The sequence below is a fragment of the Vicugna pacos genome, chromosome 33 (assembly GCF_048564905.1).
Source record: "Vicugna pacos chromosome 33, VicPac4, whole genome shotgun sequence".
Taxonomy (NCBI): Eukaryota; Metazoa; Chordata; class Mammalia; order Artiodactyla; family Camelidae; genus Vicugna; species Vicugna pacos.
In genome coordinates, this window is record NC_133019.1 from 7,045,558 (window position 1) to 7,061,816 (window position 16,259).

The 16,259-nt window shown below is 43.0% G+C and overlaps 1 protein-coding gene across 4 annotated transcripts in view; it reads left to right on the forward strand.

The window, feature by feature from the left end:
* The first annotated feature begins 481 nt into the window (after window positions 1–481).
* The window catches only part of MSANTD2 (Myb/SANT DNA binding domain containing 2), a 28,293-nt gene continuing 12,515 nt past the window's right edge, over window positions 482–16,259 (forward strand). For all 4 annotated transcript variants that reach the window (XR_012066752.1, XM_072954155.1, XM_006209842.3 and 1 more), the window contains exon 1: window positions 482–1,291. Coding sequence is in view for 3 of the 4 variants with exons in the window: in XM_072954155.1 (XP_072810256.1) it covers window positions 530–1,291 (762 nt within the window). In the remaining variant the exon portion in view is untranslated. The remainder of the gene's footprint in view (window positions 1,292–16,259) is intronic.

Genomic DNA, 16,259 nt, shown 5'->3' on the forward strand with positions numbered 1-16,259 from the left:
CAAATTAGGGAGGAGGGAGAATGGTACTGGAAGGTAACTTTTCTGCTGAGCTCCGTTGTTTATACACATTCAAGTCATAGACAAAATGTGCAAGTGCAATAAAGGCGTCTAACTTCTACAGACCGTCACACCCACCCAGACTAGCTGGAAAATAGACGAGAACTAGAATCAGAGAGTTGCTCTTCAAATAATGCGCTTGGGTTTCTTGAAAAGCTACAGCGTAGACTCTAACCCTGGTCCCAACTGCTTTTTAAAGTCCTCCCCAGAAATGCTCTCCCTGCAGCCGCGGCGCCTTCCCGGCCATACCCCGCGCAGGGCTGCCCAGCCTCCGCCCTGGACGTCTGCCTCTGCACCCCGAGGCCAGTTCCGAGTGGGGAGGCAGAGCGGAGGGAGAGAGGAGGGCGAGCGAGCGAAACGGTCAAGTCCTCCTTAACTCGGGGCCCCCTCGCGGGCCTCACCCCTCCTCCCGGGGGCTGAGATTGGAGAGGAAGTGGGAAGGCTCCAATCTGTTCCTCACATCAGCGCCCTCATGCCCCCACCCTTCTCCTCCGCTCGGGGCTTCAGCACGCCTCATCCCCGCCCCTCGCCCCGGGAGAGGAGCGGCCGGCGCGGCAGGGCTCGCGGAGGAAGGCCGGGGGCGCCCGACGGCCTCCGCGCGGCCGCCGGGGCCCACAGCCGCCCGCCCGCGGGCGAGCCAGGCCCGAGGGCAGCCCCGGAGTCCGCGGCGGCCGGATGCGCGGGCGCGTCACTTCCGGGCGGTGCAGCGGCGGCCGCTTGGAAGATGGCTGCGCCCTGTGGCTCGGAGCTGCCCGCCAACTCGCCGCTAAAAATCCCGAAGATGGAGGTGCTCTCCCCGGCTTCTCCTGGTGGCCTCAGCGACGGAAATCCATCGCTGTCCGACCCTTCCACGCCTCGGGATGCCTCCCCGCTCGGGCCGGGCAGTGCGACGGGCTCGGGGGCAGCGGCGTCCGGGGGTCTCGGGCTGGGGCTGGGGGGCCGCAGCGCCGCCTCGTCCTCGGTCTCCTTCTCCCCTGGTGGCGGCGGTGGCGGGGCTGCGGCAGCCGCCGCCGCCGCCTGCCGGGGCATGTCGTGGACGCCGGCCGAGACGAACGCGCTCATCGCAGTGTGGGGCAACGAGCGGCTGGTGGAGGCGCGGTACCAGCAGCTGGAGGGAGCCGGCACGGTGTTCGGCAGCAAGGCCCCCGGGCCAGCCATGTACGAGCGCGTGTCCCGGGCCCTGGCCGAGCTGGGCTACGAGCGGACCCCGTCCCAGTGCCGGGAGCGCATCAAGGTAACCGGCCGCCCGGCCTGGGGCAGCGAACCAGAGGCAGAGAGAAGGCGGGGAAGCGGGCCTCGGGGGCGGGGGCCGGTCTGAGCGCAGGGCTCCCCTCCGGGGCCCGGTGGGCGACTCGCATCTCCTCCGCCTTTTTCTTCTCTCCCTGGGAAGGGGGCTTTTTTCCAGATGGCCGCCAGCCCGTAGGTTTCCTGAGTTTGAAGTTGGGCGTGCCTGCCGCCGCCCCTCTTTCTTGCCAATTGAGGATGTTCCTGCGCTCTGAAGTTGGTAGTTTCTCATTGTGCGCCGGGCGGCAGTCCCCGTGTCGCCAGCGCCTCTCGCCCCCACCGCCGGGGCCCCTCGCTTTGTTCCAGGCCAGGGGCTTCCAGGCAGAGGCTTACCGGCCGGGGCGGGGTGGAGCGAGGGGAGAATGGGGGAGCTGCTGAGCCCCCAGTTTAGGAATTTTCAAGTGAGTGGCAGTGGCAGAGCCATACAGAAAGCGCCTTCGGATGACTGGCCTTTGTGTCAGTCGTCTTGCTTCCGACTTGAGCTTGCTTCCAACTTGAAGGACGAGTAAGTCTTCAGATGCTTTGGAGAATTGGAAAGGCTTGATTGTAGCTGGATGGTGTGTTGCTTTCGTGGAGTTAGCGGCACAATTAAAGTTAGCCTGCCTGATAGTTGGTCTGGAATTTGGAGTGTCGATGCCTCGAGAGTTAGGGTGGCTTGAAGCCCTGCTGCATTTAAGACCAAGCTTCTTCAGGAAAGCCAGTTTTCCCCTTCTTTAGTTATTGTGCCGCATGTGGTGACAAGTAAAGCTCTCACTGTGCATCTGGCCTAAATTGTATATCTGAATGTCTAAATACAGAGGCTTAATTTGGGCTAGAAATTGTACCACCATGCTCTTCATACTGACTCTTGATCTAGGAGTTCAGATTTGTATTGTTGGAAGATACGGAGTTGTTTTTTTAGGTAAGCTGGTTCCCTCTTAAGTGTCTGCTAAAGAATTCTGGTAGGGTTCTTTCTCCCTGTTTTCACGGAACTACTTGTTCAGAGTTACAGTATCTATACTTCCTTTCTGACAGGGCTGACATTTTGGGGGGAACTCTTTGGTGGGTGAAAACCCAGTAAGAACTATCATAATCACACTAGAGAAAGAGATTGCTCCAAAATTTGGGAGATCTTGCCTCAAGTAGCGTTCATCTGAGGACATCGTTGCTTAGAAAATTTGGTCCAGAAACTAAGGGATTTCAAACCTATTAACTGTTGCTGAGGGAATCTGGCACCCGTTTCTCAATTACAAAATTGAATTGGTTTACTTGATAACATGTGCCTTTGGGTCTTCCCCCACCCCCCATCCTTAAATAACAAGGATGTTATTTAAATAGTGGTTCATAGGATTAAAGTAGTAACTAATAGTAGCTACTGTTCTCTGAATCTCATTCGTTGTTGTAGTCAAGGTTGTTAAGGTTAATTTTGGGGGAGAGTTTTGTATTGCCCTGTTTAGCATCTATCCATGAACTTTTCTTGTGTTTAGAAGTGCACTTTAGACATTTGTCACAGTTTTAGCTTGACTGATTTTTGTTCACAGAAATTTCCCAAACGAAAGGAAAAAGTGTTACCAAAACCTCACTGATTATAAAATTGTTTTCTCAAATAACCAGGAAATCTCTAGTTGAGTTGCATCTTTGTCCAGTTACGAGAAGCATAACCTAGAGCAAGGAAAGGAGATTGAGCTTCTCTGAAGAATTTTAAAAAGAGGGTCATTTTACCTATCTCCAAACAGATAAGACCAAACTGACCTCAAGCTCTTAGAATATTCTGAGAATATGCAGATGATGGTGATGGGCTCTCTGATCCACAGAAGCAGTTGACAAGGAGGGCAGAGGACTTGTTGTGGTTGCTGTTTTTTTGAAGTACTCCTTAAGTGAGTTCAACTAAGGAACCAGACTTCTTTATTAACAATGTTGGTCTTTCCTGCCAGAATTATAAGCTTCATAAGGACAAGCTGGTCTGGTCTCTCTTACTAACAACCGTACCTCCGGTGCCTAGCACATAGTAGGCAGTGGGTACCTTTTTATTAATTCACCAAATAAAATCTAGGAGGAGAATTTTGGAAAGTATAAAAATCTAGAGCAGTGTTACTCAAACTTTAACCCAAAGGCATAGACTTTGAAATCCAGTTTGAAAAAACTGCATTAAAAACTAAGTTTTGTCCCTCTAGGAGACAGTAAGAATGTAATCTTAAGCTTAGAAAACATATGTGGTCACTGATATCATAGCCTTACCCAGTTATAAAGTTGATGTCCAAACTATGTTTATGAAAATAAAAGCACCACCTTAGAAAATTCTCAGAGAATCCCAAACCCTTGAGAACAAATCAATCTTTAGATTTCAGTTTCAGAAAGGCAATTTAGAACAAGTAATTCAGGCATTTCTTTCACTTTATTGTGTTAATGAGAACTGCCAAAAGAAAATCAGCAATCCTTTTCGCTTTGGAATTTGTAGAGTAGAAACAAAGTAGTACAGTGAGCTATATGGATCTGGAGGAACCTCTTGTACAGACTGATTTCAGCTTAGTTAAGTGTGATCGCATGTCAGAGGCTCAGGGGAGGAGCGCTGTGTGGGTCAGTTACATTTCTGGTCTGATGTATTTGAAATAGCTATCAAAATTCAATTATGAAGAATCAGCAAATAATTTCTGCGAAGTTTGAAAGGAAGGAAGATATATGGTAACTTCAGTTTTTCCCTGAAACTTCCGCTTAGTCATAGTTTCAACATATTGATAGAGCCGCTTCACTTCATCAGATAAGGGCAACAGAAAGCTGAGTCCTGTCCCAGCTCTTCCTGACCACCCTCCTGAGTAACCCTAAAGCACGGCACTTCCCCTCTCTGGATTGTGCCTCAGTCCTCTTACCTATACAATGAAAGTATTAAAATTGGAAGCATTGAAATTGAATTAATAACTCTTGGATTTTGCTACCAAGGCACTATTTTTCAGTACCATCCAAGTGAATGCGTATATTTCTAGCACACAGGATTTTAACTAAAAGTCAGATATAAACTTTTTTTTTTTGCTACAAAGTTTCATTTTGAAGTCTGACATGTCCTGTTGTTGGTATTTGTTTCATCATTTGGATAAGATGGATGTGTTTGAGACTGCCTAGCTACGTACATTATTGTTTGGTTGTGAAGTTTTATTACTTTTTGTTTGTTTGCCAGAAGAAAATTAGTCTGGTATCGATTCCATCCCAATTTGGGAGTTGATAAACCAGTAGATAGTTTTCTGTCCAGTCGCTGCATGATTTTTCTCCTTTCCTGTAGGCCTTGTCTTCATGTCTCCATTCGCCAAATACTTGAGTGTTTACTGTCTGCCTGGTGTTAGGATGAATAAAAGAACTGTAATACACAGACTGAGAGCTTACAGTGCAGGTGAAGTCTGTGTACACACATCCAGGAGTTAAAAAGCTGTACAAGACAACACGGGGGTGGTATGTGGTGTGGTACGTGAGTAAGTGTCAGATGTCAGAAGCAGACAGTAAGTGTGGTGACTTCAAAGGGGGGAGCGATCTCATCACAGTCAATACTGCAGTAGCTGAAAGGTCGATCTAGACTTGGAATTCATGAAAGCATTCACTTCTAAGCCAGATGCTGTATTCACACTTCACTCAGTTAATCTGATGCGCTGCAAAACTCATTCTCAAGTCCCGTATTTTTGGGTGTTCTCCAAAAATTTGCCTCTTGAGAGTTGGCTTTATGTCTTTGAAACAGATGTGTGCGTACTTCTAGCTCTGTCTCAAGATGAAATGCAGGGTGACAGCGGTATGACCTGAAAATCTTGTCTTTGCTGGATCTGCGCTGGTTGCTCATCAGATAAATTTAAAGTTGTAGGGAGTCTCTGCCAACAAACAAGATGATTGATTTTTTTAGGGACATTGCTTAGATCCACTCATCAACATTCACCATAATCTTTGGAACAAATATCATATGTTAGCAGACAAATCACAGTATAGTATATTTGGTCTTTCATTTTCGCTATCAAGACTTGTCATTGTTTGTCTGTGAGAACCAATAGGGCAAAGATTACTTGGAGTCAGAAGATACCTTTGTTCCTGTATGAGCATTGTAAGAATCTACCTATCTCTGAGGACTTTGGTGTTAGTAGACAAGACTTTCTGCATTATCATTGAAAGATTTTCAAGAAATACAGTATGCTACTCAGAGTTCATAAGAAAGATTTAGTCATATTTGTTTCCTTCCATTTTTTTGCATATTCAGTTTCTGTTGTTCCCAAGCCATTGCCACCCAAAAGCTTGTGTGTTTCAGTTTGTTTGTCTTGTGACTGACAGAGGCTTGATGTGTATCCTAAATGAATAGAGCATCCTGGACGACCAGCTGTACATGTTTATTTAGGCTTTCAGTTTTGGAGGGATCTAATAAGCACGTGTTAATACTGTGCATGAATAGGCTTCTGAGTGTATTTCCTGGCATTTTGGGAAAGCTACTGAAGAGTGGGGTGGAATGATTCTGGATCCTTCATTAAGAGGATATGTAAAAGGAAAAAAAAAATAGAAAACCCATAGTACAAAACAGTGCTGTTCAATAAGACTTTCAGGGATGATGGAAATGTTCTGTGTCTACTGCAGTTCAGTGTGGTGGCTGCCAGCCACATGAGGCTGTTGAGCCCTGAGAATGTGGCTAGTGTACTTGAAGAGCTATGTTTTTAATTATATTTCATTCTAATTAATTAAATTTTAAATTATAAATAGCTACATGTTGTTAGTGGCTACCATATTGAACAATGTTGGTAAAAAGTTGTTGCTCAGAAAATAAAAGTCTGTTTCATGAAAGGAGTCTCTTGGCTGCACACTTAAACCTCCAAGGGGAGCTCAAAGGTCCTTCTTGCCCTCCCTGTCACTTTACCCCCAAGCAGGAGGAACCTTAACAGAAATCAAGACATATTGTCCATCATTCTAGGAGGAGGCACTTTTTGTGTAAGGAATAAACTGTTATAACCTCAGTTGGCTGGGGCAAGCCATGTCATATTCTTGGTTCTCTAGGACAGTGCTTTCCGGTAGAACTTTCTGTGGTGATACAAGTGTTCTGTATCCACATGGTGCAGCAGCCACTGGCCACAGGTGGCAATTGAACACTTGATAATGTGGCTAGTGTGACTGTGAAACTGAATTTTTAACCTTACTTAATTTTAATTAATTTAAATTTGAATAACCGTATGTTGCTAGGCAGTGGCTATTGGCCAGAACAGCTTTGGAATAATTGTGTTCAAACTTTTTTGCTTAGGTACTCCCAAAAGAGTTTTGAAATCCATGCACTCTCTTGAACATTTTTAAGCTGACATTAAAATTTTTTCATCATATGATTGAAAGTGTACAGGAAGTTATTAGGATATAGGACATATTAAATCTAAGATGAATTAACATGAGGATTGGCTATAAAATTTATTGAATAATGGACTCTGAATCTGAAAAATTCACCCCAAATTTTTATCTATAGGCTTTATCAAATGTACCTTAAAAATGTTGATGATCAGATAATATTCTGCACAGGTGGTGGGGGTGGGGTAAGTCTCAGTGGTAGACTGGTCCTGGGTTCAATCCCCAGTACCTCCATTAAAATAAACAAACAAACAAACCTAATTACCTCCCCCTGCACCCCCAAAAAGCAGACAATATTCTGCCTACATTTAAAAGAAACAGTATCACTAACCTATATTGCTTTGGCTATTCTAAATTCAGCAGCCAAGCTCCATGCCTAAAAATACATATAAGACTGGGAGTAACAGGAATCCCTCAGATTTTAAGGTGTCTGGATCAATCATTAAAGACGGTATAATGGCAATACAATTAAAGACCACTGCTTTAGTAGTCTAAATTTTAAGCATCTTTTCATTATCTATCTTGGCTGATGCAGTGGGACTGGGCCCTTGAATTCCACAGCTAGGAGGAAACAGGAAGGAGGTATGGAGCTTAACTCTTGCCTAAAGCCCAAGCATCTGGGGGAGGATTTGGAACCTGGCCCATTCCCTTCATCAGACTCATCTGACAGTTCATCCTAGGTTTCTTTAAATACTAAGGTCTGAAATAAGGACTTAATTTTTTTTATTATTCATCAACAAATGTTTGAGTGCCTCCTGTGGTGGCCCTAGAAATACAGTGGGTGCCGTTTACCTCAAGGTGTCTGCCTTCCAGTGAAGGCGTCAGGCTGCGAAAGCAGCAGTTGCAGTCTGTGCGCGAGGCTGTGCTTCGTGTGGACGGTAGGCTCACGGTGCTGCAGGCGCACTCAGGGAGGGCGCGCCAGCTTAGGCTTTCAGGGGGTGGATCCTGAAAGGGAGGTGGGACTGAGCTGGGGGGAAGGGAGTAAGTAGAGAGAGATGAGCAGTGAGGGCGAAAGCCCAGAGGCAGCATAACCTAGAGTGGTGCAAACTTCAAGTGCAGTAAAATATATTCCATCCAAGAATCCAAAGCTGGAAGCGTCCAAATAGTGTAGTTGTTCCAAAAAACTTAAGTGATCATCTGTTTAAAAAGTCATGCCTTTCGGTTGAAGAACATTTGCCATAGTGCATGAAGGTGTGCCTTAGACACCGTGGATGACTGGCTGGTGGTGTCGACAAGGACTGTGTGAAAGGGTGGAGCAGACGGTTCTGGGATAACAGTGTGGCGGACATGCCAATTCCAGATCACGTACATTTTTCGATAAATAACTTTCTTATAGTTTGAATTGCAGTTATGCAAACATCCATTATATATCTCGTTCCTTAATGTGCATACTGGGAAGAAAAACCAGAGCAATGCATCTCTGTGAACATTCAGCAAGGAGAAATATATTTTACCCTGTGGCCTAGTACTCACATAACATGCATACATACATATGTAGACACACACGCATGCATATATATATGTATGTTTATGACTGAAACAAATTTCACAAAATAATGATACTTATGTGGCATTTACTGTGTGTCTAAGTGCTTTACTGTTCTAAGTGCTTTACAAATATTAACTTATTTAATGCACGTAATGACACCATACTTAACTACGTGCAGTACACTCTGTGCAGTACACTCTGGTGTATTCTATTCTATCTGAACGCAGGTCTTCTGGCCCCCGAGCCTCTGGAGTAAGTACCGTCAGTGCACAGCTCGGGAAAGCACCCACTACAGCGCCTGCACCTGCCAGGCCCTCTTTCTCCAGCCCCCTCCCCACATCCTCCTCCTCCACCCAGTGCTCTTCAGCCTTGCCTCCCCCTGCACCCTAGCCCCTCTGGTACCTCGTTTCCCCCACCCCAGCCACACTCTCAGTTGTCTCCAGAAGTCCCCTCACCTAAAGCTGGCGCAAAGAAAACCTGGGAGGATGGGGGCGACCGCACCCACTGGTATTGGGCAGCAGGCTTGCTCCTTGGGGACTGGCAGCCCAGGGTCACGTTGGTCCCCACGCGGGGCACGCCCCGGAGGTGGCAGGATGGAGGAGCTGGAGGAACTGGCAGAGGGGAGACAGGTTAAAAACTCACAGCCAGGGCACCAACAGCTCCCCTCCCCCACTCCCACACACTGACCCTTCTGTCACTCCCTCTGCCCCTCCCCCGACCTTGACACTCAGTCCTTTGGGAGAGGGACCTCCCTGGCCTCCCCGGGGTGCTCCCCACTTACCCAGCACATTGAGTTCTAACGTTCTGCTGCTGTGAACTCTGCTCTCTTTGCCTTGACTGGCTTGCACATTCACAGAACAGAGGTAGGGCCCAGAGTCTTTCTCCTGCAGGCCCTGGAGCCGCAGGGACACGTTCCGGGAGGGCATGGAGTAGACCAGGGAGGCTCCAGTTTTGCTAGAGGTGACCCCACTGATGTGCGACAACACCTGCTATGGGGCATGACACCTCCCCGTTATTACATGCATATTCTGTGTCCGTGGGCAGCTCCTTCCCTGCCCTCCCCCAAACTGGGGGTCTTCAAATGCCCCTCACCTGCACCCCGCCCAGCTCTCCATTCACTCCCTGTCCCCCTAGCCACTCTCTCATTGCCCAGGTCCTCTTCACCAGAGCAGTTCCTGTGTACGCTGTGTCTTCATTTCCTACTTGAGGTGTTTAGAAAGGTGATCACAACCCATTAAAATTGATTATCCAGCATACTAATGGGCTATAACCTGCAGTTAGATAAAAGAGGAATGGAAGATAATGAGGTGAGATCAGGTTTATTTCAGTCATTGTGCTACTTTAGACTTAAGGTATCAAAACTCAAGAAATGTCATTAATTTGGAACAGGCTGTGTCCCAGATAATTCCGGTGGGGTGTTTTTTACGTACTTCTAGATAGCTGGAGCCTAGAGTTTGAGGGGAGAGGGTGAAAGGAGGTAGGAAGTGGTAAGAAATGAGACTGAAGACATAAACAAGAGGTCTGACGGTGTGCTAAGGAGTTTGGACTTCATCCTAAATTATCAAAGAATTTTCAGCTGGGGAGTGACATGGTTAGTCTGAGGTTCTGGAACTGACTGTAAGATGGAAAATGAATTGGAAAGGGTGAGACTGGAAACACAAAGATCTTTCAGAGGCTCCTTGCGGTGAGCTAGACAAGAGGTGAAATAAAACAGTGCCAGGGAAAATGAAGAGGCGGGGAACAGACTTCAGATATATCAAAATTAGTCAGGCTGTTACAGAGAATCTGAAAATTCTAATTTATAAGATTTATTAGGTCTTGGCACACAGCTCACTATGTACTTCTCTACCAACTTACACAGAGGATTCTTAGTTGTCCTTAGAGATCATTATGGTACTTACAGCTTAAGTGTTTATAGAGTTGGTTCTAGACACCACTGAGGTCCAACTGAAACACCATTTTAGGACAGTCCCATCTGTGTTACATTCAGGGTGTACTCTGTACAGACTCTCTTGGATTCTGATCTGCTCCCCAGGTTTCAGAAGTGATCCTGCCTTCTTTTTCTCTGACATTACTGGTGGGCAGGAACTAAAATTCAGATCTAAAATTTTGAATGTTAATTGTCGTGCCTGCGCTGTAAAGCAGGCTCACGTCACTAGGATGAGGCAGAATAGCTGTGTCCCCCCACCCTCCCCACTTTGGAAGGTTGTAACTGTGTAATGTTTTAAAAATGTTAAAAAAAAAAAAAAAGAAAAAGAAAAAGGGAGAAAAAACTTCTTAAGTTTCAAAAGCAAAGACCAGTACCATAAAGAACTTTAGATTTTAAACTACTGATTGCTAGGATTGCCCACTGATTATTAGATACTCTTTAATTTTGTTCCTTTTGTGGGGTTTGTGCAGTGTGTTCTTCTGCCTGCTGTTTACCATTGCAGAAACTTCATCCAGTGTTCAGAAGGGGTGCTCGGTGAGTCTGGGCCTCTTGTGCTGCATATGTTACAAATTATGTGGAGTTTGTAATCTATGCGAAGTCTTCCCCCTTATTGTTTTGAATAATTGAATAATGTCTGCATATTGGAATAAGACATGTATTTAAATCTGTATAATTCTTACCTATTTGTAGTTGAGTCCTTGAGAGCCGGTGGGAATACTTTTTTTCTTGGCACTAATCAAGTGAGCGTTATCTTGTCACTTAGTGGGTGGGATGTGGTATTATTCCTTAGTAAGAATAAAAACTGATTTATTCTCAGGCATTTTAGGAATAACAGCCATCATTTTATTTTTATATATATGTTCTTGGCTGTATTCATAAATTACATTTTTTAAGCTACCAAATAATACTTCATTCAATATAAAGTGATACAGTAGAATGGAAGTTATTCACCTAGATCTGTTTTATAGTTGCATTTTCTCAGCCTGTGTAAGATGACTCTGTTGTAATAGCTTGAATTTTTGAAACTCACAATGTTGTTTCTCTACTACCTTCAGATTATTTCATTTATCTGAATAAGTCAATTATGTTTGTACTTGATATTAATAAAACCAGAATAAAGTTCATACCTACCAAAACCTGCTTTTATCATTATTGATTAAAATTTACAGATACTTTTCTCTAAATGGATAGAGCTGGTTTATGATTTAGAAAGAAGAGTATGATAAGTCAGAAAGTACCTTGACCTTGTATTTGATCTCTCAGATGCTATTTACAATCGTGAGGGACTTTCTTTCATTCATTGATTCATTGATTCATTCATTCATTTAGCAAAAATCTATTGAGCTGCTTCTGCATGCCAGACATTGATTTAGGCGCTGGGAATACATCAGTGAATAAAACTGAAAAAAAAAAAAACAAAAAAAACCCCCAAAAAACAAAACCCTGCCTTCAAAGAGCTTATATTCTGGTAGAAAACAATATGATATTTAAAACGTGTTCATTCAAAACAATTAACACGATTAGAAAAAAAACTCTCAAATGTGATGTTCCTGGATATCAGCCTTCTTGATCTCAGAAGGTTTGAGCTCGCTGCCTTTCATGATACATAAGAAATAGAAATTCATTTGGCTTTGTTAAGAATGACTTACATGATTTTATATTAGGCCTCTTTGTTGCGGTATTTCCAGTTGTCACTAAGGTTTAGCCCTGGAAGCAGCAGAGTGCCACACTGTTGGAATTCACGCAGTCATTAGATAATGAGCATCCCTGTGCTGGGCCCCAGAGGTGCCGTCTTCAGCAGATTGAGCAGATTCTTCTCTCTTGTGCAAATTAGGAAACATGGTTAATAGTTGGACTTGAGAGATCAGAGTTGTGCCAATTTTAGAACAGTATAAAGTATTTTTTCTTTATATAAATTATATAAACTGCATTACAAAATAAAGAAGAAAAATCAATGGAAAAATTTTAACTTCACTATAGCATAACTATGTATCCTATGTTAATTTTCAAGAAGTGATGGTGAATCTTACATTAATTCCAATAAATTTTCATGCACCAAATAAATGTGAGGTCCTCATGCTTTTTGTTTTATCAAATTCCAAGAACATATATAGGTCATTCATATATCTTATTACTTGATTCATGCCTGCCTCCTGCTTCTTGCAAATAGGTTGCCCAGTGAGTGAGGCCAAATCCTCACTCAGGATAGGTAGGTAGGATTCCCTTTCTCTCCCTTGGCTTGTATGTCAGAGTGTTAGTCATCGTATTCTTGCCAAGACTATAGACCTTTGAAAATGGTTACATGATTGGCCTTTATTTATAAAAGAATAAATCTGAGTGAAAAGTTGAAGAAGCTATGAAGATATAGCCAGGTGTTTCTGAAACTTGAATAATGTATGGGCAAAAATGTTTCATATAACAATGTTACTTAATATGTAACAAACCTGAATCTAGATACAAATTTATTTTTCTTAAGAGTTTTAACATGTTATCAAACAAAAACAGCTTTAGAAAACACTAAAAGTACTAATAAAACTAAAAATAAAGAAAAATCAAGTGAGCATTCCTTTAATATTGGATGATACAGTTTAGCTGAAACTTAACTTGCTTTTCCAAACAAGATTCTGATACTAACTGCTACAGTGAGGTTCTTTTGAGTTTGTTATTCCTACCATGTGCTTAGTGATGCAACTTTGCTGTTGTTTTTTCTCTGTTTGAATGAACCTTTACTGACAAGGCCCCTTGGTCTTAAATGGTATGACTATCATTTTTGTAATAATAACAAATAGCTAACATTTACTTAACATAAGCTATTGAGCAGACACTGTTTTAAATGCTCTACTTGTATTTTTTCATTTAACACAACAAATCTAAAATGGAGATATATTATTAGCCTCACCTTACAGATGGAGAAACTGAGGCACAGAGAGATTAATTTGTCTAAGGTCCCAAAGCTGGACTAAGCAGTCTGACTCCATGCTCTTAACCAGTTGGTTATAGTACCCCCTTATAAATTATCAGCCCACTTTTTATTAAATTTTGACAGTTGAAATATTTTGGCAACAATGGGATCATAAAACAGTCATAAATACAAAACCAAAATCACGCAGCAACACCCAGATGAACCTCATTATGCTCATACATGTTTCTTGTCATACAAATGAAAACACAAATTTAAAGAATTCTTAAAATTCATAGTGTCCTAAGATTATAAACACAATGAGAGACATTGATTTGGAAGTCCCAAGGAAAAATTTAAAACAGGTGTTGAACCATAAATAGGACTCTTTCACAGAAGACTCATTCAGTCATTCAGACCTTTATATAAGTGATGGTATGTATTGGACTGCCAGCTCCTCTTAAAGGAAGTAAGTTTGACATTATAGAAGGAGAAACATTTACAAAGTAGAATGACTTTTTAAGAATAAAAGCAGGAAGGGTGTGGCTTACTGAAGGGAGCCATGTACTGTCCATTGCTTTATGCCTGCCATTATTCACCTCATGTGTAAATGACTTGGGTACTCTTCTCCTTAGAGATGGTGAGGATGAAATGGACTGTTTTGTAATATATAAGATAAATATATAAAAAGGAGATATGCATATGAAGAAAGCTAAACATAGAATCAGAAAATGAGAAATGAGAGAGTGCAGGGTGTATAGCAGTAACCCAGGTAAATATGGTTACTTCAGCTAAATACTGAAATGACCTATGAGCCTCCTGGCGACCATGGCAAAAAGGTAAATACAGTGACTTTCTGTAGTTTTCAATATCTGCAGAAGAGAAGCATACCAGGTCCTAGTTTTGAAACCTAAGATGACATTAAGGACAGTCTGACAGTGACCTTGGATAAGCTCTTGGGTTTCTCGAAGTTCTCGTCTATGTTAAATAGGGGTGCCTCACCTATCTTCCAGAGAGATGTAATACGTGGCCCAGACCCCTCCTGCAGGAGGGAGGCACTAGTCCGCCCCACCAGCTACCTTGCAGCACTGACTGATGATGACTTCTGGTTGGATTCCTCCCAGGAATTTCCTGTTGCCCAAGGTCAGGCTCTCTCTCCAGTGGCCGCCTGAACCCAGTGTTTGGTCAGTGCTGAAATACAGAGGTACAGCCTCCTTGCCTCAATTCAGGGCGACTCTGAAGGGTCATCCAGGTTTTCTGCTTCACGTGAGGGTTAGCCAAGGCCTCTGCTGCAGCTGGGAATCACTTCCACTTCTTTCTCTGCCCAGTCCTGCACCTCATTCTCTCGCAAGTGCTGTTCTAAAGCACCCTCTCCTGTAAACCTCCTGCACACAGCCTCCCCAGGGTTTATTTCCTGGGACCCTCTCTTTTAGCATTATTGTAAAAATTAGGAATAATAAATGTGAACTGCTTACCCCAAATCTCAGCACTGAGATTTGGTAGGCACTGAGAAAACGAGAGTTACGGTTTACTTCCATTACATGAGACATTGAGCCACATATGAAAGCTGTTTGATTTTTGTAGAAGATAATTGACATTTTTTCATATGGTGATTGCTTTTAGCAATCCTCGCAAAAATATAAAAATGCTACCAAATGAGCTATTAAAAGTGTTAATGATTACCTGAGTTTCTAACAACTTCCTCAGTAAGTTCAGGTTGCCCAAGAACAGGTACATAAACTTAAAACATGCTTATTTTCAAGTTTTTCATAGGTTATGTGTCAGGATATGAAGATGTATCCTTTTCATGCGTATATGACCTGTAGTTTGTACTAGGCAAATGCAAGAAAAAAAAAAACCCAATCTTGTGAGGTAATTTAATATTTACCTGGTTTTAACAATTGACTGAAACTTCACTTAATGCTTGTACCCCAATATCTTAATGGAGGATTTCTAATAAGCTTATTTTTTAGATGACTTTATCTAGATGTCCGAATTCTTTCACAACCACATAAGTAAAATTTACTAATGGAAAAAAAAATCTGTATTGTAGGTTATCTTTGCATCATAGATGGTAGTTTTTAGTAGGAAAATGACTGCAAAACTGAGAATCAGTGGTCACTATATGAGAGGGATCAATCAAGTGGCCTATTTCAGAGGGAAGTCTGCTCTGCATAAACATTGGTCGCAAGAGTGGAAGAAAGTGTCTTTGTGTTTGGGAAGCAGTCTCATGTAACAAAGCCATGTGAGGATTTTGGGGGTGTGGGTGCACATGTTCATGTGTCATGCTTAATTTTTAAACACTGTTAATTATGAAATTGCATAATGCAGTGTGTCTGCACAGGAGGCTTTTAAAGATGAATGATCCTGCTATCCTAGGTATAGTACAGATATTTCTCTTGAATGTCTTTTTTCAATTTCATCACATGCTAATAAAATTTAAGCTCTTTAATAGCATCCAAATACTTCTTTTTGTTGGTGCCCTAGGGTGTGAAGTACTGAGAAAAAGATTCAACAGAGATGCTAATGTAGCAGCATCAGAGGTGTTGTAGGAGGTCAGAGGAAAATAACCTCTAATCCGACTCAGTACTTCACCAAACTGATTTTTTTTTTCTCTTTTAGGTGGGGAGAAGGTTCTAGAAAGATAGTGTTATGTCTGATGCTTATGTCTGAATAGTTAAGTAGTTCAGTATAATCTAATTTTTTGAACTGTCTTGTTTTATTAGAGAAGCACTTGAGGATTCCATGTTTAGAAGGATTCTTGTATCCCAAAGAAGCCATTAAACATGACCATGCATGCTAAGTGTGGCTTATCTAGTATTGCTGCCCATGGGGGATTTTGTATGAGTGTCTGTATGATTTACGTTCAGTATAGAGTTAAAAGCTTTATGGTCATGGGCATGGTTCCTTGAGCAATGAAGGCTGTTTGGTTTTGACAGTTAGGATTGTCTTCCCTGAGGGCTTCTTTTTCTTCATAATCTGCCTGGGTAAGACCCTCACCTGCTAGCATGGAGGAAGCCAGAAAATCAGGGGTTGATATTCACTGAGTAAGAATTTCCTGAATAATTTGTTCTATGCAAGAATTTCTCCCTCGTGAAGACATACTGACCAGTTATAGACACAAAAGTGAATCGTTGATAGCCAGATTCGGGATGGTGCAGCCGGGTAGAGTTCAGTCCTGGACAGTTCCCCACAAAGACTGCAGAGAGGTAAGAGCTCTTGGTTTCTGGTAGTCATTCTTCTTTTTGGCCCTGTTAAAATCCGGGAAACAACTG